This window comes from Hyperoodon ampullatus (assembly GCF_949752795.1).
Source record: "Hyperoodon ampullatus genome assembly, chromosome: 9".
In the NCBI taxonomy this organism is placed as follows: domain Eukaryota; kingdom Metazoa; phylum Chordata; class Mammalia; order Artiodactyla; family Ziphiidae; genus Hyperoodon; species Hyperoodon ampullatus.
The window spans coordinates 56,543,856-56,567,890 of NC_136922.1; the positions used below are offsets into that span (position 1 = coordinate 56,543,856).

Genomic DNA, 24,035 nt, shown 5'->3' on the forward strand with positions numbered 1-24,035 from the left:
GATATAAATATGAAAAGTAAAAAAAAAGAAAAAAAAAGAAAAATACATGTTTACAGTTAGCATATGGGATATTGGCCTCAAGCTTTAAAGTCCTGCAGAAGAAATCCTATATGCTTTAGCCCTGCATGCTAGTTTCTATTATGGGATGCTGTTTCCTTAAATGTGGAAAACAATAAACAGAAGCTTCATGCACATAGCATTACTGTCTACAATGAGGATGTGCTTCAGAATGTCAAGTTCTGAATCCACTATTGTCCCTTAGGAAACTTGCTACATTTGGGTCATGTGAGTTAATTTCAGTGATATTTCTACATATATCTGTCATGCGGATTATCCATTAACATACCAGTACCTTAGTTGTTCCATGTTATAGTGTAACATTTCAGTAGTTCTTTTCATGGTTCAATTAAATCTGAAGCCAATGACAAAAAGAAAATGGTATCCAGATGCGAGTCTCGGCTTCCTCTCCTCTGTGGCATTCAGAGATGTTTTCGAGTTGTTTGAAGAGCAGATAGATTTGCAGTGATTCAGTGAGGCTGAGTTTCTATAAAAGTTGAAGTAAACAGTTTCGATGTATCACATGTAAACAGCTGATCTTAAATGGATGTCTCCCATAGCTGCACAACAGAGAAAAGCAAAATTTCACACTGTGAAAGCAGGAAACAGACATATTCTGAGCTACAAAGATGAAAAAGATTCGGTAATTTCATCTATACTTATGTGATTGTGGATGCGAAGTCTCATAATGGCTAACATAAACACTCTAAGTTTTAGTTCTCTTTTTCCTCTAAACCTGAGTCTCAACGTTTTTTTTTTTTTTTTATTTTTATTTTTTGCTTTATCACAAATTTAATCAGTTATATGTATACATATGTTCCCATATCCCCTCCCTTTTGCGTCTCCCTCCCACCCTCCCTATCCCACCCCTCCAGGCGGTCACCAAGCACCGAGCTGATCTCCCTGTGCTATGCGGCTGCTCAACGTTTTTAACAACGGCCACCTTTCAATACAAAAAATCCTCACATCCTCATTTAATATTGGGCTGGCCAAAAAGTTCCTTCGGTTTTAAAGTAAAAACAAAAGACACGTTTTTCACTTTCACCAAAAGTTTATTGAACAACATATTCACCCTTTTGTTCCACTACCTTCTGCCATTTTTCAGGCAACTTCATAATTCCATCTTCCCAAAACTTTTTATCTTTTTGAGCAAAGAACTCTTCCAGGTGCCTTTTACAGTCTTCCAGGGAACTGAAATTTTTTACATTAAGAGAATTTTGTCAAGACTGAAATAAATGGAAATCTGAAGGTGCAGTGTCTGGTGAATACGGCAGATGAATCAGAACTTCCCAGGCAAGCTGTAACAGTTTTTGCCTGGTCATCAAAGAAGCATGCGGTCTTGCGTTATTCTGATGGAAGATTATGCGTTTTCTGTTGACTCATTCCAGATGCTTTTTGTTGAGTGCTGCTTTCAGTTGGTTTAACTGGATGCAGTACTTGTGGAAATTAATCATTTAGTTTTTCTGGAAGGAGCTCATAATAGAGGACTCAATTCCAATCCCACCATATACACAACATCACCTTCTTTGGATGAAGACCCGCCTTTGGTGTGGTTGGTGGTGGTTCATTTCGCTTGCCCCACACTTTCTTCCGTTCCACGTTATTGTACAGTATCCACTTTTCATCGCCTGTCACAATTTGTTTTAAAAAGGGAACATTTTCATTACGTTTCAGTAGAGAATCGCATGCGGAAATATGGTCAAGAAGGTTTTTTTTTTGCTTATGGGGAACCCAAATGTCAAAGCGATTCAAATAACCAAGCTGGTGCAAATGATTTTCAGCGCTTGATTTGGGCATTTTGAGTATGCTGGCTATCTCCCATGTGGTATAACATTGATCGTTCTCAATTAATATCTCGATTTGATCGCTATCAACTTCAACTGGTCTACCCGACTGTGGAGCATCATCCAGTGAGAAATCTCCAGCACGAAATTTTGCAAACCACTTTTGACATGTTCAATCAGTCACAGCACCTTCTCCATACACTGCATAAATCTCTTTTTGCTTTTCAGTTGCATTTTTAGCTTTCTTGAAATAATAAAGCATAATATGCTGAAATGTTGCTTTTTTCTTCCATCTTCAAAATTAAAATGGCTACACAAAAATTGACCAATTTTGATAAGTTTTTTTTTTTTTAATGCATGCTGACACGACAGCTGTCACAATACAATGCAACAAAATTGTTTCGAATGCAGTTAAAGACAACTAAGTGCTACTAGAGCCATCTTACGGAAAAAAACGAACGAAATTTTTGGCCCATCCAATATTACTTGAAATTTTGAATAAATTAAATATTGTGTCTCAAATGAAATAATTTAAAATATTATTTTTTAAAACTACACATACCCTTATTTTCCCCAGGATTCTGATACAGCCATCTAGAACAGTGGTTGTCAACCCAGCTGTACATTTCAATGATCTGGGGATGTTTTAAAAATCCCACTGCCTAGACAGCACACCAGACCAACTAAATCAAAATCTCTCTGGGTAGGACTCAGGCATCAGTATATTTTAAAAGTCCTTCAGACAATTCTGTACAGTCAATGCTGAGAACTACTGACCTTAGGAAAGTGTGAGTTCATTAATACCACCACCGCCCACTTAAAAATCATTGCTCTGGGCCTGTGGTCAGGCTATACACTCTCCAAATCCATCACTATCTGCTAAACAATTGTCCTCTCTCAGGAGTGGACATATCAGAGTAGAATGATGTATTCAGGGCAGGATGTCAATTTTGTAATTCCCTCACCTCTTCCCTCTCCTGGCTTCTGCCACCATTTCTTTATACCAGCCCCATTGATAACTAATTTCTAAAATGTTCAGTAATTGCCTTAATGGACTGAATACAAGCTTGGCATGATCAAATATAAGTGCAATTCAGTTCACCAGAGAAGGAAGGCCAATTAAAAAAAAGAAAAATGATCAAGCTGATAAAATGTTTCCAGGCAATATGATGTGGGTATAATTATTATGAACATGAACAAAGAAAGACTAAGATTAGTGTAACATAGGTTGCATCCAATTTCCATCCAAATCCCATTTTTACTGGAGATCTGGGGCCAGTCATAGTATGATACCCAATGAGTTTCTGAGGAAAAAAAAAAAGGAGAAATAGCTAAGTGACTAAGTGGATGTTTCTCTACAGATTCTCTTAATATGTTCTCTTGACTCTTCATGGAAATATTCTGTTACCTACTTTAGGTCCGCTTTATATGTCCTTTTCATTAAAAAAAAAGACACCAAATCTCTCAACTGTGAGGATCTTTGTGTGTGGATGACACCTGTTGGTGGAGACAAGTGAAAATGAATGGTTAAGCAGGAGGTGTGCAGGGCATCTGAGGGAAAGAAGATCTGGGTTGACGCTCAGATGATGATACAGAGTAGTTAAGAGTCCAGACTTCAGCTTCAGTGAGCCCAGTTTCTTCACAAATGGTTACGAAGATTAAATAATAAATGACAGCTCGCAGAAAGAAGAGAGGAACAAAGGAATGACACTGGGAAAACTTGAAGGTCACGATTATCCCAGTGAGGAAAAAGGAGCAAAGAATTGCCAGGCCATCGCTTTTAAGAATAGGCGTGACCTTGGCCATGTCTGGATAGCTGTAACAGAAGGCTTGCTGATAGAAAGATCTGCTCGTTAGATTGTCCACAGCCCACAAAGACAGCCCAGAGACAGGGGTTGCCTATTCTGTAGGATTCTGCTACTTGCTCATGGGAACCAAGAACCAAGCAGAACTTTCACACAACTGTCCCCAAGGCTACAGTCTTCACAGCTGCCCCACTCAGCCTAGAGAAAAGGTCAAGGGCCAGCCATTTCTTCTGGAGGATGTCATTTTCATGGGCTCTCTTGTGGGAACATCTCCAAAAACCTGCATCCTGGCATGACAACAGTTAAAAGAATGTCCCCAGTTAGAACAAAACAGCAATGTAGACAATTTATCAGGGAGAAAATGTGAGGTGTTCTACTTCAGCAATTCCCTGGGGAGGGAAGGAATGACATCAGCCTAAGGTTTCATTACCACATACCTATATCACAAACAAGTGGGTGCCTACTCACAAGTCTTTTTTTTTTTTTTTTAACGCCAAAAGCTGAGTGCTGGGAATCTGAGTTATCTTCTTCCTTTCCATCTTTTACCATTGCCTATATTAATATATGAAGGTAATTTTTTGTATGGTTAATAAAATACCACTGATTGTTTTTAAAGTCTTTTCGATTATAGTGATCTAATCAGCACATGTTTTCTTACTGACTCTGAATTGATCAAGTTAAAATTTGAATGATCCATGTTTACCTTGGACCCCATAATGTAAGTTCAGGGTCCAAGAGGCTCTGAAATATCTTTTAAAACCAAAATGCCTAGGAACCCAGGACCCACTAGCAGATAAATCTGTCCAGGCTTTTAAAGCTTTATTTTTTTGCAACATTATTTCTGAGAAGATCAAAATTATAGTGTAACTAACCACAACAGAGCCTGGACACCAATAAACGTAATTATTCTTTAGTTATATCTTTCACTTAAGTTTCTGAGGGTTGGTCTGCCTCTCTAAACTCGACTGTATCCCAAATTTCACATAATGGATGTGTTCTGGGTTGTTGTGAGACTAAATAAAATCATAATTTAAATGTAAAGGAGGACTTAGTATTTACATGAAACTTCTGATGAATCATTTTTATAAAAATAGTAAATTCCAAATATGTTTTTAATGTTTTTTTAAACAAAAGGTTGCTAAATTTCACCATACCTTTTGCCATAGTCTTAATATTACAGATTTTCAAGGTTCCTTTCCTTGTACAGTTATCCAAATTCCACCCCCATCCCCAAGACACTGATCTTTCTGTCATGGGTTCCTATTTTTTAAATCCTACTGGGTTTTATTAGCCAACAAAAGGCCTGAGTAAGCAAACTGGGCATGGAAATGAGGCTGGTTTACTTAATCTCTGGCATTTCCAGGTATATGTAAAAACTGATAAAGCAAAATACATTCTCTGTTTTGTCTTTTCCAGGTTGTAATATATTAGCTGCAATGAATAATAAAAGATATAAATATATAGCAGTGAATAATTAATATAAGCCAAATATTTCTAGAATTCATCAATAATTAAACAAATTTGCCAATACAAGCCTGGGCCCAAAAGCCCCAAGAATCTACTATTTTCCAAACTCAATTTTTTTCATGTTCTTATGAACAGAAAAAGGAAAAATGGCTCTCTCTTTTAAAACATCAACTCACAGATAAACGATCATGACTGAGGATGTTAGCATATGGAAGAAGTTCCCACATACCCTGGCACTTTGTCGGTTCACTTTCTTCTCCTCATCGGGAAGGGGAGGCATTGGATAAGGGTATTTTCTGCTGGAGGCAATAGACCCAGTTGACGAAGAAGGAGACTTGGCAGGAGATAAAGTCCTGAGACGTTGAGAACACATGAAATACATATTATGTGATTGCCTAATATCTTTTCAAATATCTGAAAAGTGGGTTCAGAAAGAACCCTGATTTCTACTTTCATAGGCCACTATTGCAAAGGTTTAACTACTGGGACATACTCTGTCACTCACAACACTAGAATGCTAGAATTTTTTCTTCCTAACTTCATAACTGCAATGGATTGTTTAAATATTAGTACACAGAATACTTTTCAGCTAGAAAGCCACTAAGGAGTTTTTTATAGAATAGATTTTTAAAAAGCTAAAATAAAGAAGGGATTAAAAAATACTCTAAGAAAAAAAAAATACTCTAAGAGCTCATAATGGTAAATTAAGTGTACGATATATTAATAGTCTACCTTATTTTTACACTTAATGTAAAAAATGTTTTTAGTGCAGTAATTCCAATTATAGTTTTAAGATCTGAAAATACAACTGATACATTTATTAGTTACTAAGTCACACACCAGGTTACACAAAACTCATGCATTCAGAGGCCAGTGTGTTAGTTGTGAAAGAACAAAGGCAAATACAAGGGTTTTAATAACACATTAGTAAACATGCAAGCGGTAAGGAGTGCAGAGTTCCAGCCAAACAAAGAGTCTGATGAGAACATACAAAAATGGTCTGATTAGTCCCTGCAATCATCATTTCTGTATAGGGGAGGATTCTAAGCCATAGACACAGATCTTGGTAACTCATGTAGGGTATACTTGTCATGTCAATAAGGTGGCAACACTTTAATGACTGGAATTTTACTAAAACTAAAACAGAACACAACAACAAAAACGCTTCCTATTTGGATAACATGTGTTCTCCTCATCATGGAGATATTCCATATGAAAGATCTGCATAAGCTCTTGGTGCATTATGCTGTTCTTGTTTGATTCTGCATGCACAGTGGTAATATTTGTGACTAAGCAGAGCGCACTGGAAGAGACCATATCTGCTGTTTTGTCTTCAAAGTGAAAAAAAACAGCTGAGGGTGAAAAGCCTCAATTTACACTGTGTCAATGAAAAATAAACATGATAATTCGGCAGTAGCTACCCATTCACAAATGTCACCACTACACATCCATGATTCCTCAATTCCTGGTGCAAGGTGGTAATGAGCACATCACTGAACTGGTGGCCCCGCCATGCTGGAGCACAGGTACTTATTTCAGTGGGGTGCATTGCATCTGCTGTAAGTGACTGACTCAGCCTGCGAGTGCTTGTGGTGTGGGAGCCTTCTGTAGGGGGGAGATCTAGTTACTGTACTGCCTGCACCAAATGAAGATGTCCTTTTCTCTCTGATTTTAAATTTCCGTTCCTATCCATATATTATTCTTTGCTCTGGTTCTGCTGTAGTTTTCAAATCAGTTTCTATTTTATGGACATTAAATTCAAGCTAAGATTTGAAAATAATTTTTCCTATAAACCCTGAGATTTGCCTCAATTTTAAGACTCAAGAGTGATTCAGTTTACTTTAAATCTGTAATTCCTAATGTTTCCTCTGTTTCTGGAAAATGTCCAGAAATGTTCACTCCTTAATGTGAACTGTCAAATATTGCAGCTGTTTGACCTCTGCTGTATTAATGTTCTCCATCGCGGAGCAGATGGGTGGAACTAAGACTGTAAGTACTTCAAATCCTCTAAAGTCCTATTTTTTTTTTAAGTACTATTAAAGCAATGTACTACCACATCTTTTTCTCTAATTCAGAAATTCATGATTATTTTCAATTTTAGGAAGACATTTCAAATAGGACGATGATCTTTAGGAAACAAATTCAGTATGTGTAGAATGAGCACATACTTTTGTATGTAAAGATTTAAATATATCTTTCTAAAACTAGGGATATTAACCTGGGTTTGGATTTTAGCCTAATCACTACTGATAAGATATCCATGTTCAGAAAAATGAGTCAGGTATGCAAACAGCTAAATCTTGTTTACTTTAGGGGATCATACAAACTGAGTCCTCTTTTTCATTCTCTGCAGTGTGTGTGGGTGTCCATAGGATGAGGTTTTATTGGCTTATAGCTTCAAAGTCATGCCAGCCATTCACTCGGCCATGGGTCCAAGTGACCAGCTTTGTATACATACAGGGCCATTCCAGTGAGGGTGCTGGAAGTCCAGTCTTGCCCTCAAATAGCTTTCCCTGGCTAAAGCCAATGAGTTAAAAAAAAAAAAAAACATAAAGGTGTCCTCCAGAACCCCACAGAAACTGCACAGTTACTACTTCTCACACTAACACACTAGTTTAACTGACACTTTGGACCCTAATGGGAAGAGAAACCAAGCAGCACAGTTTACTAGGAGCAAGGGGCGTCAGGTGTGAGGTTGGGTAGTGTGTGACAGCATCAAGGGAATTATCTTGGGGGGATGGGCAGCACCAGAGCAGGCGTCAAAATAAGAGTAGAGAACAAGGCAGGGTAAATCAGTTTAGGGAAAACAAAAACACACTTCATATTTCACAAATGTCTAAGAAAGACATTTCTTCAAGACTACCTCCAGGCTCTTTTCTGACCTTGGCTACTTGGCTGGTGGTTCCAATCTGGCTTCCACTGAAAACCAGACACCAGCCCAGCTCATTCACTTACAAAGTAAATTTTGGACAAATGCTAACCGTTATCATTATTGTGTTTTTAAAAACCGTAATAACCATAGTGGGTGCCATTTAGAATTACACAGTGAAGGTACGTCCCTGTGCCAATGGATTGTGGTGTGTCTTGGGGCTACATCAGACCTCCTGGGTTTGCCTTCTGTAGATAGGCAAGGCCAATCTCACTTCTGTCCCCCAGAACAAGCAAAAACCAGGCCAGTCACACACGTGGGACATACGCCTACCACTTATTCACTCGGCTGTGCTCATGTGCAAATTTTATAGTAGTCTGATGGAAAAAGAAGAGATTTTGGAGTCAGAGCCAGGCTTGTAATTCGGGTTCTGACACTTACTGGCTGTGCTATCTCGAGTTACTCTTTTGCTTCATAGAAAGGGAATAAGAATGCCTACATCTCATGATGTTGTGAGAAATAAAGGAACAATGCAGGCACTCAGACAGTTATTATCATTAGTTTCTTTCCAGAGTTACTGCATTTCCACAAGATCATGGAAGAGAACTCACAAAGCACTGATGAAGTGAGTAATCCAGTGGATAATACCCAATAGTAAGGAAACCTTCTAAGAGCTTGTAAAGCACTGTCACCAACAGAACTGCCCCCAGGAACTAGGTGTGAGAAGATAATGCTCTCGCTCTGACCTCACCTGCTCCTTTGTGATGATCTGAATATATACTGACAACAATTTGAGCAAATGCTGTCATATGAGAACTGGGTAAGGGAGCCCAAGTCAGGCACTCTGATCGCTCAAGATCTTTTGGCATTTGTTTTGCTCTTCATAGTGATAGGGATACAATTTTTTTTTTTTTTTTTTTAATGCTGGGCAGTATTTCGGACCAGTTTTCTGCAAAGTCCCCATTGCATTTTGATAAGGATGCCACAAACCCCACACCACATGGGTGATTAATAAAGTGACCTTTGCCCTCATTGGTGGTTCTGGCAGGAGAGGTAACCCTGAATGACCTGGCGGCAGATAACGCAGACCTGAGCTTAACCATAGGGCTGGCAGAGCATAAGTCAAGGTGTGGATGCTCTGTGCTTCCGACATGAGGCTTGGTGTGGACAGACAGTGGATGAAATTCACTCTGTTGCGTTAGAATCATTGCGTTGCAAGCCCTGGGATACCTCAATTATTCACCACTTCCACAAAAATTCTATGTTGATTTCCAAGTCTTACAGGCATAACCGTTATTAACCCCAAAATGACAGTTAACTTGTAACCCTCCTCTGAATTATATCTAGCTTTTAAACATAAATATGGATTTTTAATAAGGAATTCTTCCTATGACTATCCACTGTAGGACCAACATCTCATATTACAAGAGGAGATAAAGGAACCCTCTACAATTTGCCCTTGCAGCTTTGCACGTGCACCTGGGGGAGCTGAAGCATTTCCCCATCCAAATTACATTTAGTCATGCAGCTTCTGGGCAGACCTGGGGGCTGGTTTTAAGAAATGTGAACTCTTCTCTGGGAGCCACATAAACTACTCAGCTTACCCAGGGAGGTGAATCAACTCTTCCGGAGTACCATTTCACAAATTACTGCTGCAAAATGCTAAGTCCATTTAGGTATATAAGCCCTACCCCATAAGGGACCAAAGTCATTGTGTTTTGGTTCCATGGCTAATACAAATTATAATCTGCCCACAAGCCTGAGGAAAAGAGAAAAGAGAAATAGGACTGCAGGTGAGCCAAGATTCCAAATAACATTCAAAATCATCTTACCTGTCTTCCTGACGCTGGCCATCTTGAGAGCTACAGGTGAGGGTGGGATGTTTGAATGTGAGTGTATGTATATGAGGTTCAGTGCGAAAGTGGCATTAGCAGAGGGACAGGGCAGGAGGGAAAGATGGGGTATAAAAGCAGGAGATATTTCTGTGAGCAGGCAGGGGTTATGCTTCCCTTGGGTTATATGCAAATGTATGGATCAAATTAAAATGCAGGTAGGTCTAATCATTTTCTCAAACTATACATGTCTAAACTAAATGGTACACTGGAAGAGAAAGTCCACCTTATATGGGTGCTGAGAGTTAAAAACACATACATATTTTGATATCTGATAAATGCTTACCCAATCATGGTAATAAGTAATCTGAAAGCTTATTGTTGAAGTTATGTTCAGAAGAGGTAGTAATTGAGTCTATATTGCTTCTTTACATTAGTTGTCCACAAAGTAGTCATATATAAAGTTGATGTTTACATCTAGGAAGTCAGTTTGATATTATGAAGAGTGAAAAAATGCCATTAAGGGCCTTGGAAATTCTCTCTGACCTCTAATGTTACATGAGCTGCAGTGAACTGAGTAAATTTGCTAGTTTCTAAAATGTAGGGGTAGTCTGTCTGCTCTTTTGTGAATCAAGATCGTGTTTCTGATCTGCTTCCTGTTCTATCTGAAGGGTAAGACAACGACATTCTTACTGGAATAAAAAATTCCTTTAGATGCTTTTTTGAGGATCTGTAAAACCCTTTTCCAGCATAGCCTTCTCTGATAGCAAATGGTTGTACTGAACAAATAAAGCCTAAACTCATTCCACACACTCTCGTGTGGTCAATATTATCTCAACAATTTTCAAGTTCCGTCAAATCAGTGTTTTTACTCAAAGTAAAATTCCACCACATTTTATATGGTTTCTTTTCATGTTTTTCCTTGAGTTTTTGTATGCACTATGCACTCTTCAGGCAGTAAGTAGGGGAAATGCATTATGAAACCGCTAGATTCTAGAAATTAAATTGTTCAGGTTAATAGTGCTTCTTTATTAGTGGAAAGTATGTTTCATGCCCATAGAACACTACATAGCATAGCATGAAGAGAAAGCTACTAAAAAGCTCAAGATGGGGATAGGGACATGCACTAAATGGCAACCCTTTCAAATGGCTTCATTTGAAACGTTCAGAAAAGAACTAAACTTGCTCACGAAGCCAAAAACAGAGATCAAAAGGCAGCAAATAAACAAGGACCCTTTCCACCTATGGGAACTTGTATTAGGAGATACAAGATAGAGAGCCAGTCACACTACAGTATTTGAATGTGCTGGGAGAGTTTGAAAAGGATATAAAATTAATTTATAAAATACCTAAAGTATGGTCCTTCAGTGTTTTTATTCACATCTTCTACCCACTTAGCTACATTATAGTCTCTTTTGAACCATGGGTTTAAATACCTGCAGAAAGCAATGGAAGGAACAAAGAAAGCAGAACAAGATAGAAAATCTGAAAATACACAGCACAAGCTTAGCAAGGATGTTCTTCACCCTCCAAACACTAATGACTATGGCAAATAAACCAGGATGGATGCTGGGTGATTATGAGGCAGTCTGTACAATGACATGGCAATAAACTCAGCTACAACAAGGCTCAAGGCATTCTAGAATGCACTCAACCTTTCAGGGAAAGCCTTTCCAGTGGTTTCCCAAAGTGGATCAGAAGCTCTCTTTCAGAGATCTGTCAGCAGTCCCATTCACCCACCTCCAAAGTGGCTTTTTCCAGGCCACTACTCATTTGGCTTCTTGGTTTTCAAATGATAATGGGCCTTTTTGAGAATATTCAGATGGCTGCAATTCCAACCTGGTGTTTGGGAATATAACACCCCAAGAACAATTAAAAGGGGCCACGTTCTCTTTCCAATATGAAAGGAAAGATTTTACACGGCCTCTGTCTCACTCCTGAGAGCAGATCCCAAGCTGGAGTCAACGAGAAAGGTGATCCAGCTGGCTCTATAAGGAGCAGAAAGGGACCCATTCTTCTGATCCTGGAGCCCCAGCACACAGTAAGTGTGGTCCCAAGAGGCCTCCATGTTCTTGAAGGTGGGTTTAGTAACTTAGGTGCAGCTGTAATGTCCCTTCCTCCCCTTTGTGCACTCCACACTCATGTTTCCAGTAGGAAATGGCCCTCACAGGTTGCCTTCCAAGTGTCTGATCACTAAGGAGTGACTGCCAGAGGACAACAACAGCCTTAGTTAACATTTCCCTGATGGATCTGGCCAAAGTCTCCATCAGAATTACTGCATAAAGAAAAATGTTAAAGGCAGTAAAATTATGAGTGCAAGGGCTTTTGGGTTTTTTTTTGGTTTTTTCAGTTTCTTTTGATTTTTACCCTGGGAGCCAAGCAAAATCACATTCTCTTAGAATATGCCCTTGTCAAATAAATACAGTTTCAACAAATTCAGTCATGGAAGAATTTGGGGGTCTTACTGAGTTTTCTCATTTAAAAGGTAACTTCTAGAGATGCTATAGACAATAAAGATTCAAGTTCCATAAAACTTTTAAAGTTATTTGGAATCAAACCAGGGAAAATGATAAAAAACACTGTTTTTTTGTGGTTAAAGTCTGCTTCTTTCCTCCATATTTAGTTTTAGTTAGTAGATACATTTAAATCAAGATACATTTTCACAGTTAAACAAACAAAATTAGATTATTTTTCCATAGTGCTTTTCCTCAACTTGTTAGCTATAACCAATGTACGCCACAAAATAACATCACGAGTTCCCTCCTCAGAGAAGGGCTTGATTGTTTTTCATGCTTACACGACCATTTTTGCTAAGACAGTGTCCCCTGACTTGAGAACAACTTGCACTTCTTTTTGCCTTTAGCCACAATCATTGCCAACTTGTCCTTTTGACAGAGATAGCCAATTAAAACTTGCATAAAGATTTCCACTGAGACTCTGAACAAAAAGAAAAAAGTCAAAAAGCAAGTGCAGCCACACATAAAGGCTAGTGAATGCTCTGGCCTGGGGAAAACCATAGAAAAAGCCCATGCAGCTGTTACCGGGTGAAACACAGCCGCACAGCAAACTGAGTCACCCACAGGCAGTCGGCCACTTCCAGGAGACATGTGTTCCTTTCACTGTCAATCTCAGAAGCTCCAAGGGACAGCCATGGATGTTCCAGGAAACCTACAGCCACATGGCCTGACTTGCACATGGTGGACATTTCTCTCTGTGTCCAGGAACATCTCAGAAAGCTGTGATCACTTCACTAGAGGTCACTGAAGAGAGCTCTCAACTGTAGTTCCCTCTGGGGATGTGCCCATGAAATTGTCTTCACTGTGGGCCTCCTAACATCTCTAGGTAGTGCTGATTGGAGTGATGGGATTTCATCAAACTGTGATACATCTGCCTACGTGGCTTCACTTGGCTTGTAGCGCAACATGCAAAAAAAAAAAAAAAAAAAAAAATGCGTTCGACAGGAGAGGAGAGCTCTCTGTGTTCTCCAGGATGGAAAGGCAGAGGAAAATTAGCTGGTGCTGGCTGGACCAGGACCACCTCCAAGCAGATGCTTGGGGTCAGTCACAGATCAAATGACCCTGTTCTCAGCCAAGGAAGGGACTTGGAGGCAGATTAAGTGGCAGCCCAAAATGAAGGGGCAGGTGGAGACTGACCTGTGATCCAGGCTCCCTGTCTGGGGGCTGTCAGAGCCCCCTGGGTTTATGCCTTGGGATGGGACTGTCTGGGCGAGGGAGTGCCCAGGCTCAGGTGCTTGGGGCTCCCTCCTGTAAAAACACAATATATAATACAAAGTCTAAGCCAAAAACTTTCTTTACATCACGTACAACAGTGAGGAAGATGCAAAACTTTGAGTGGAAAAACAGTACAATAAACAAGGACATTTTATAGCAGAGTATGCATTTGTGGGGCATGGTTTCATTCATGTCCCGATGTTTCATCATCCTTTGGGATGATGAGATACTAAAGGGAATGTTGAAATAATGGACCCAACAATACCTCATTATCTAAAAAAAATTTTAAAAGAGATGCTTGTCCGTGGTCATTCTGCTCCTCTTATAATTACACAAGTGATACTGCTATATCAGAAGCAAATGGGATTATTTAACAAATACGGAAAGTATTTTAAAAACCTGTCGACATAATTCTTGATATGCTGTGTATTAGGATTTCTTTTAAGAAAAACAAAATAAAACATAGTGTCCGAACAATAAGGTATGTGAGAATGTGAGAACAGTGGTCAGCTTCATGGACTTGGCTCCATTTAGGTTACATGAATCATGTAACCAAATCTGAAAGTCTGAAAAATCTGAGAGAGTCGTGAACACTTCTTCTTCATAAAGATGACTTCATTATAATGTCTTATTAAATGTAATAATTATCTCACAGGCAAGATTTCTCAAAGGGTATCTATAATATCATAATATTTGTTACATGATACGTAATTTTTTAAAAAAAATAAGTGATTATGCTAGAAAATGTTGCTAAACACCAAGTGTTCCTTGGGTCCTAAACTCATAGCTTTAATACAATATTGGATATTTGGTTTTTGTTCACTTAAGAGTTTTCAAAGCCTTGTTATAGGAAATACTGTTAGAACACTAAACAGTACACAAAGGAAGTTCTGAAGAACATTCTGCAGTTTTACCTGTACTCTTGTGAGCAACTGAGATAAGCTAAGAAGCTCTTACCAGGTGACCTCATGCAAAACAAATCAACAACATTCCAAGAAGAGTTTATCCACAGTGAGCCCTAAAGCATTCAAGCGCTTTGGGGATGTATAAGATAAACTCTAACGGATTAGTTATTTGTGATGGAGTTCTATGATGCCAGTCTGGACCATGCAGTGGTATCACTGGAACCTATCTATTGTTTCTAAGGTAAAGTATCCTCTAGTAAACTTTGACAAGCCACTTACAAGACAATACCATCAGTAGGAAGCTCCATATTTCAGGGCAATGTTATTGTCCTGGACTGAAAAGGCAGGGTATATGATGGAAAAACTAACATGAGTTTCTGACAAGCGGTTAACAAATATCTGCTATTCAGATTTTTTTAAGTATTAAGGCATGAAGAAGCAATAGAGATGCAGGGCATCATCACTAGCACTGCAGTGAGAAATAAGTAAAAAAAAAATTTTTTTGTTCGGTGGGTGCAAAGAGTACAGTTAATTAAAACCAGGTGGCAAGGTCCAGAAGGAAACTAAGGATGTGTTTTATTCCATGATGGGAGATAAAGGTTTCAGGAAGCTTGGTTTTGCTTGAACTTTCTTAAGTGTAGAAACAAACAAAAAAAGTGTATGGTGTTTACTTCATTATAAATGACCTTAAATGTAACTGCTGACCCTATCCCCACTTAAAAAAAAAAAAAAAAAGTGTGGCTATCATTTAAAATGGATAGTGTTGCATTTGGTGACAATGATTCCGTTAAAGAGCAAGTTTAGGTAAATGCCCTTTTAAATGTCCTCAGAAGGAAAATTTAAAAGGGAACCATATTCCAGTAGTCTGAGAGAATGCTTAGATAGCAGCCATGAAGCCCTTGGAGCGGTGGTTTCACACTGTGAGCAGTTCTCATGCTCTAGTACAGTGGGAATCTTCCCCTGATGCTTCTAGGTTGTGTGAATACTGGGAAGAGGAAGGGTGACCCCTCTAAATGGCTGGACCCCCAGGTGATGAGAAGAAAGGAATGTTATCAAAATTCCCTTCAAACGGAACTGAAACACCACAATGGCAGGTTACTGGAGGACAAAGCCTGCAGCGAGGGTGAGACCCCCACTATCAAGGAGTATTGGTTTGGGCACAGTTGCGGAGATGCCTATGTAAAAGAGAAAAGCCATGGTTAATTTTAAAACGGCAAAAAAAAAGAATTAAAAAGACAAAACCAAGACCAAGAGGCATGGTTTACAGTTCTTTGATGATCTGGTTAATTAACTTTTCACACTAATTGCATAGGACCTTGGAGTGTCTTTTTCCATTAGAGGTTCAGACTTACTCAGTTGAATTAGACCGAGGTCTAAATCTTTTGCCTCTGATTTTCTTTCTGTTGCCTCCCAGGTTACCTGAAAAAGATGGTTTATGGCTAGATTTGAATATAAATAAAACAATCGCTGTGTGTTTAATTACGGTATTTCAAGTGGGTGCAATTCACAACCAGCACCAGCCCACAACATAGGGCTTTAGAGCATTGTGCAGCCTTCTCAATGTGTCCAGTGAGCTGGTGCTACCAAATCCCATCATTTCCCATCCAAGAAAAAAGAACTCATAATAAATGCCCTCCTCTCTGTTGGGAGAAGAGCTTAAGACCTAACAAAAAAGAACAAGTCTTTACAACCAGGAACCACAAAATATAGACTTTAGGTTATGTGGACAGATGGGTTCAGAATGCTGCCCTATACCTTGCCAAGAGTTACTGCGAGGTCGCCCATTTTCACAGATGTCCGAAATATGTTTTGTGTCTGGAATCCTTTCACTCCAAGAATGAGAGAGTCCATTTGACCTGAAATTGAAAATGTATATATATTGTTCAAAAATATAAACAAATGGATGTTTTGAAATCAGTAAGCAACATTTCTAAGCATTACTGTGCATTAAAATAAATCAAGAAAGAAAAAATCTGAAATGAAAGAATGAAGAGAACATGAAAGTCTTCATGAAGAAGGCAGAATTACACAACATTCAATTTAAGAAAAGTCAAATACAATGGAACCCCATTACAAGAGTTTGTAATTGAAAAGTATCAGGATGCAATGCAAGCCAATTACATTCCCAAGAACCATAGATAGCAAATTCACTACATATTTCAGTTACATAACCCACGCAACAGAGTTATAATGGGGTCCCACCATAGATGTTTCTTAATTGTAAAGCAATGGCTTCCATTCAAATATTATGAGAACATGGACTTCCAAGAGATTTCATTAAGATTTGCTCAATTGAACCTGCCTTTATCAAAGTAATATTTAGGTTTTCTTAAACAACAAAATTATTTTCTGAGAATTGGCATTTTTCTCCACAAATATGTTCCCCCCAAACATGACACTGTTGGTTAACTGTCCAATAACTGAAATGAGTCAGACGTTTATCATGGAGGTGTCTCTCACAAAGTCCATGTACCGTTAAGACCTTCTGCTCTTTTTGTCCTGCCATCTTTAAATGAATTGTCTACAAGAAGCAAAATTTACACACCCACCTTGTACCACATAAGAAAAGCATTTTGACAAACTACATATACTTAGGAGGAGTCACATAATTTGGTACAATATTTAACTGTTTAAAAGTCAAAACCCATTGAGATTTTGCTAAAATCTGGTAATGATTCAAATCAATATTTTAAGCTCTTCTCGAAGTACTTTAGAAAATAGCTCTGTACTTTAAATCTTCTTCACATATCATACCAGTTAATTGCTAACAATGTCTATTTTAAAAGGAACTTTCTACTGATGAATGAAAATAAATGGAACTCAGCACAATTATTACATAATTCCCTAGATTTTTCAACACCATTTGCTAAGTACAGAATGACTCCTATTTTGTACAAAAGAACAACAGAAATTCTGCTGGAATTCATTAATTTCTACACTTCTTTACCATATTATTTAATTTAAAATTAAATATTTGACCAAGAAAATAATTACATAGAGAATTTAAGTAAATCTTATTCTCTTAGTCAAAAACTCCCCAGTAAGTTAAAAGAATAAAATTTTTGAACATCCTAATATACAACTGTACTCCTTATGCAGAAACTAATCATTTTACTTTTGCTTTAAGCTATGTTATTTGAGTAAAAACATCCTTCATGCTGAGGACAGTTCCACAGAGAGTTCCCAGATCTCACTAATTCCTTCTATTCTTTTTCCTGATGTTTATAAAGAGTGAGATCCACTGCAGAATTTTTACAGAGTATTTACTCTATTTAGAACTCCAGAAGAGATCATGTTTCTTCTCAATAAACTAGCAATTTCCCTTTCAGTCTACAAAGTAACTACTGTGCCCAAAGTTATGCAGGGGGCTTTCAAATCTTTTTTTCTATACATTACACCCCTACCAATAAGTTTAAAGAAACTCTTCCACAGGAATATTTTAGCTTTTTTCAATGTGAACATAGGTCTCATTTCCTAAAACATTCCAACTATTTATTTCTTCTTTCAGCTTATTTTATTAAGCAGTTATAAAGCATGCAGAATTTTAAATGGTCTTATACACCTTAAGATCCTAGAGCAAGAATACAGCATCCAAGTTTAAGACATATAAATAATATATTAACCCCATTTGGACTGTTATAAAACTCAGGCAAACATTAAATATGCTTAAATTAATTTGGCAACCAAGCTCTAAATTATAAAGTCTAGAATTAGTCATTCCAGGAATGAAAGGCAAAATCATAATATTCAAATATATGATTCACAGAGAAGCAATCTTTTTTTTTCGCACCAAGCTTAGCTTTGATAAATTTAAAATTAAAAAAATATTCAATGCAGCATTATATTACCAATTTATTTTAACAACTGCTTTTATTGAAGCGTGACAGTAACCTTTTTCTTTGACTACCAAGCATGACATAAAGCTCACCATTTAAAATACGATAAAATACTATGTGTAGTTTCTTAGGCAGTATAAGAGCAAGATTGAAAAACCCTGGGGTTTCTATATCGATTTAGGGTTGTTATTTGCTTAGTTTTGTTTTGTTTGGATTTCTGGCCTGATTTGTTAAACCAGTGGTTCTGAGCATATGGCATTTTGAAGTAGAGTAATCAAAGAACAAAGGATACTATTTTTTTTTAACATTCAAGAAAGAAGGAAGAAGTAATCAAACCTGCTGCAAAATAATGAAATGTTCTGACTAATGGAATAATGTGTGATGGAACAGGTAGAAATCTGAAAATGCGACAGAAAAGCAGACCTCTTCTTAGAACTAGATGCTGAGTTTGTGCTCACTCCAGGAGGAATGTCGCTATAAAAAGAGTCGCCATCTCCAGGCTCTTTTACATAATCTCCCTGGGGTAACTGTCTAAGGCATAATAAACATTTCAGAGTCAGAAAACAAGACACACACATGAGCACAGACATATACAAATAGTATTTTAGGAAAAAAGAGGTAGGGATAATGAGCTCCATGAATCAAGTCTATAACAACATGTAAGATTATTAATAAATGTGACAAGTTAAAGTCATTCTAACTGTAGAGGTCAGATATGCAATCACTGAAGTCTTTACAGTCTGGATGAACAAATCCTTGTTTCAGGGGAAATATAGGAAAAGATGAGGTTTTTCACTGTAACTTCATTACACTTAGAGATGTGAACTGCTGTTTTGTCTTAAAAAAAAAAAAAAAAAAAAAAAAGACACACAAAAAAACCTGGTGCTGAAGGAGACATGTTGAGACAGACAGTCCTTGCCCAGATAAGGCATCGTTTTTCTCACTGTGGTGAGTAAACTATTCATAATTTCTGAATATTATATAATGTAACCTTGATTTGGTCTTAAAAGAACTGATTGATTTCTAAACTATGTTCTATAATTTAATCCAAATAAATTCTTATTCGAGTTCTCTGTTCAATTTGGAGCCTCACTGTTCATTTAACAGAAATATAATTGAAAGAGATTCAAAGGGCAATCAGAAATGTAATTCTATAACTGCACACTAGAATGTGTAAAGGAAGATAATTTAGCAAAAGGAAGAAAGGGTTGCAAAAATAACGGAATTCTTGTTGAGACTAGAGGAAGATATTTATAGGTGGCTGGTGGGTGACCTCCATTCTTCATCTCCGACAAGGGAAAATCTACATCGTCTGCACTATTACTGACCCCACTCACTCTGAGTTTGAATTATCTAAGATTGGAACAGATTTTTTATTACTTCTCCTAAGGGAACAGGGTAGAAAACTTTAGATAGGACTGCCTGGTCAACCCTCCTACCTTGGTAGCTAATCTGATCCTTTGCCAGTGCATGGCCCCCAGACAAACAACTGCACCTCAGACTTGATTTGGTTCCATTCAGCACTAAAGTTGGAGGTGGTACAAACTAGTGTTGGACTGAGAATTTTAAACAGAGCTGTACTTAACTAGGTCTTCAACAAAGGCCCACATTTGCTAACGTCTCTTCCTATTTATTTTTCCCTTAGCTACCACACTAGTCATGGTTACTTGCTGATGCTAAATTCAATCCCTAAAATGTTTCGGCTGTTTCCTTGCTTATGCCAACTACCACGTTGTTTTAAATGTTTAAAACGCTTGGTCATTCATTCTTTCGAATGACTGAATATGCTCTCTAATACTCTTTCAATCCTATATATTCACACATCTCTACAAATAAAATTGTTCAACTGATATAAAGCACCTATATTAACTTGTGTGAGTAAATCTACTCCTCCCCTTTAAAGAAATCAAATTTCTCATTAGACTTGTATGTAAGATTGATTTTACCTATAATTCTTTGATACATATTCCTTCAAAATATTTTTAACCCTTTAAGTGACTTCAGCTCATAACTGTAATCTTTCTTTTTCCCAGTGTATTATGAAACATTAATTTTATAGGAAAAACAACACAATTTCCCCACATTTATAGTGTTAATAACACACAACAAATGATATATCTGCTTATGCAAGACATCTTTAAATCTCTGGAATCATATTTTCTGTCTTGCCTCCTGTCAGTAAAATACTCTATCAATTCTTTGAAAAATGCTCTCAATAAAATCAAAATTCTGTAAGTTGCCTCAGGTAGGAAAATTCCCTTTTGTATCATATTAATATTTATAAAAGAATTCCAAAGAACATCCTATCAACATTACATTTCCAATAATAATCCTTATGGCTAACAAGTCATTTCTGTCACTATTACCTTTAATGATAATCTTTATAAACTGATGAGATGTGCCTCACTAAATTCAAATTAAATAAAGACAAGTTCTGACTACACTTGATCTTGCCCATTAATCTATCCCCCAAACTACTCTCTCTTTACATGGTTCTGACATACAGGCACTTACCAAGGGCTCACTTAGCTAAGACTGCAGGATTAAACGAAATGCCTCTCACAATGGATGGTGTTTTTTTTGTTGTTGTTCATTTGTTTGTTTGTTTGTTTTAACTAAGCACATTTTACCAGTCCTTCAATGTAATTTCTCTGCAGTCCATGGTCATCTTTTACACTGTGCACAATCATCCTAAATGCTAAACATATCATAAACTATGGGCTTCAGTCAAAGGGTTGAAAGGAAAGTTTAAATTCAATGAACTCTGGGGGTATAGTCTTGCTTTTATCATCCCAGGCAAATTAGATTCCTCTCTATCTCTACTGTGAAGTCTCCAAAATAAAGAAACTAATCTGCATTCTCCTTAAAATTCTACAAGGAATGCATGTAACTTTCTTCACACAAAAAAAGCATTAAAATGTTAATAATAGATGAGGAACTTTGTTAAAGATCTTTTAAGAATAATACTTAACATCCTTCACTGTACAGAAATTTATTCTTTTTAAAATATCCAATTACATATTATTACAAACCTATTTCTTCTTGATTAACCTTTAGTGAAGATAGAATCACGTCCCCATGATCATTAAATACCATTTCATCATTTATTATAAAAGATCATAAATGACCAACTAAGTAATAGCCTTAAATTTGTTAAAACTGAATATATTTTTCTAGTCTTTATAGTTTTCTTCCTAAATTTTGCTAGTTTCATAGAATTTTGGAGTTAGGTGGCCTGACCAATGCTAAGTTTTATAATGGAAAAATTACCTCATATTTCCAATATCACATGCAAATATTTTAGACATATATATGAATTTCTTTTATAAATAATGACCAAAAGAAAATAAAATCTTATTTAACTAAATTATTTTTCCTCAGTAAGGATTCCTGTTATGAGGGAAGTCTGATGTTTCCTTAAACAGTCCACTGAACCATGATATTTAACTTAATAATCCTTACACATACTCAAAATGAGATTACAATGAAAAAAATTGTCTTAACTTTAATGCTGAAGGAGCCATTTCTCCAAAGCTTTGTAGGTGTCTGGGCTGTCTGCTATTGGAATTGTTACTTTTCTGTTTGAAGAAATATTGTGTAATGTGTACTAAGTCACACTGACAGATGCATGAGTATCACTGAAATAATAATAATATTAAAAAAAAAACTAAGAAAGGCTTGAAAAAAAAAGGAGGGAGGTTCACAAGCAGAAAGTAAAGTGGCTAAAACAGGTGAGAGAGAGAAAAGAAATAGGGAAGGGGGTTTCTGCTTAAGGTATGGATCAGGAAGACATGATCTAATTATTTATTCTAATTCACATTATGTATGTTCAATGGTGTATGTTCATTTCAGACAAAGGAAGAGAACACTGAGGAATGTGAATGCTTTATAAATCCAAGTTTAATGAATGTCTTCTTACCCTATTGCTATTTGCAAACCTACCTGAAAACCAAAATTCAAATTTCTAATTCTTGTTACAAAGTACACAGCTGCTAAGTCCTAAAGCAATTATGGTAAAATAGAAACAATAGCATCAACTGAAAAAAAAATATGGAGGTCTTCGTTCCTGGAGATTTTAAAGAAAATAATCAATAGCCGTCCTTCCAAATATATGACATCTAAGAATTCTCCATGGCTCCACAGTCCCATGGTCCTACCCTTCACAAGATGACACTGGCAAATTTAAAGTGATACTGTTCATGTATGGCATTCTGTCTCCCAGAATGGGACTTCTATTTTTTATTAGGCAGTTGGTAAACAAAAAGAAAAAAAAATGGGTTTCCTTCTCATCTTTTTGCCAGACATGAAATTAAACCTATCACACATTCCTTCAATATAAAGAAAACCTTGAGGACGCATTCTCTGGTGGGAAAATTTACCAGGTTATCAGGTTTCTTCACAGAATTACTTGCCTGACGTTTCCAGTAATTTGAAAGTTATGTTCAATTTGGCATTTCTGAGCCACTGTATCATCAATAAGAGTCTGAGAAGTGGCTACATACTTAATATGCATTCAGTGTCAAAGCAAACCCATATGTTTACCAATGCTTTCATACCAGCAAGTGCAGGCCTTACTCATGTCAGGAATGCTGCTTTCCTCTTTGAGGACAGCCATACCTACCTACCTCTTTCATTTGAAGATTAGAGAAATGCAAAGTCTTCAGAGACCACACATTAATAACTTTCTGTACTAGAATGCTTCACAGATTACAAAGAACTTTTGTCTGTTTTTAGAGTTGAGGAAAGTTTAAGTGGTTTCCCAAGACCACATACTAGCAAGTGGATTTCTGATTCTTTTTCAATTGGTCCTTCCACCATGGAACCTCAGAGGAAAACTTAATTTAACTCAAAACTCAAAATTCTTATTTCTACTCCCTAGCACCCTTTGGAATTGGGCACATCTTTATTGGAATATCTTCAGATATTTTCACAAGATTGTAAATTTCCTAATGCATACTTGGTCCATTGGCCTTACCACATTCTCTATAACCACTAACATATATTCTAAAAAAGGACAATCCTTCAGAAGATATTTATACACTCACAACTTCCTGATCTAAAGTCCCTTCCTTGCTGTTTCTCCATTTTAAGAATTATTATACAATCCTAAGACTCACTAGCTATGGACAAGGGCAAAAATAAACAAATAAAGGTTGTGCTGAAACATAGCAAAATATAAAAAATTATATCTGCTGAAATGTGACAGCTCTCAAAATATGCACTAGACTCCAAAAGAGTAGCCAGACTGATGAAAAGGTGACTCAGTAATACCAAGAGGCATGAAATTACATCAGGCACAAAAAAGAGATTTCTAGCATAAAATTTTTCCTAACTGTACCTATGCATATATTTAGTTAGAATAGGAAATTGGTGCACAGGTTTACATATTTATCATTTTTTGTAGTGTGGGCAATTACTTTATTCTGGAGAATATCCCTGGTGAGAACACATCTTAGAGCACCATAACAGCTTTGCTTATGTTACATATTTGTGACACTGTGCTTTCCTTTTTATATAGTCAGCAATAGTAAATTACATTATAGCCTTAATTCCTATGGAAATGGAGCTAAATCATCAGTTTTTGATCTTGGTATTCTAATTTTATTTTTCACTGAAGAAAGCCACCAAACTTACATTTCTGATATGGCTGATCAACTTCTACCCAACAGAAAGGCATAAATAGCTCCAGCTCTTCTCCAGTCTTTTTGGACACAAGTGTTTAAAACAGGTCACAAAGAAGTCTAGTTTT

General features: G+C 37.1%; 1 protein-coding gene across 1 annotated transcript in view; it reads right to left on the reverse strand.

Annotated features, from left to right (window-relative positions):
• Positions 1 to 466: 466 nt before the first annotated feature.
• ADAM22 (ADAM metallopeptidase domain 22) overlaps positions 467 to 24,035 on the reverse strand; it is a gene marked incomplete at its 5' end in the record, with an annotated part of 228,826 nt that continues 205,257 nt past the window's right edge. Inside the window, 6 exon segments of the mRNA XM_079711160.1 lie at positions 467 to 617; positions 5,343 to 5,466; positions 11,164 to 11,250; positions 13,468 to 13,578; positions 15,803 to 15,869; positions 16,206 to 16,306. Of these exon segments, the coding sequence (XP_079567286.1) occupies positions 597 to 617; positions 5,343 to 5,466; positions 11,164 to 11,250; positions 13,468 to 13,578; positions 15,803 to 15,869; positions 16,206 to 16,306 (511 nt within the window). The 3' untranslated portion in view covers positions 467 to 596.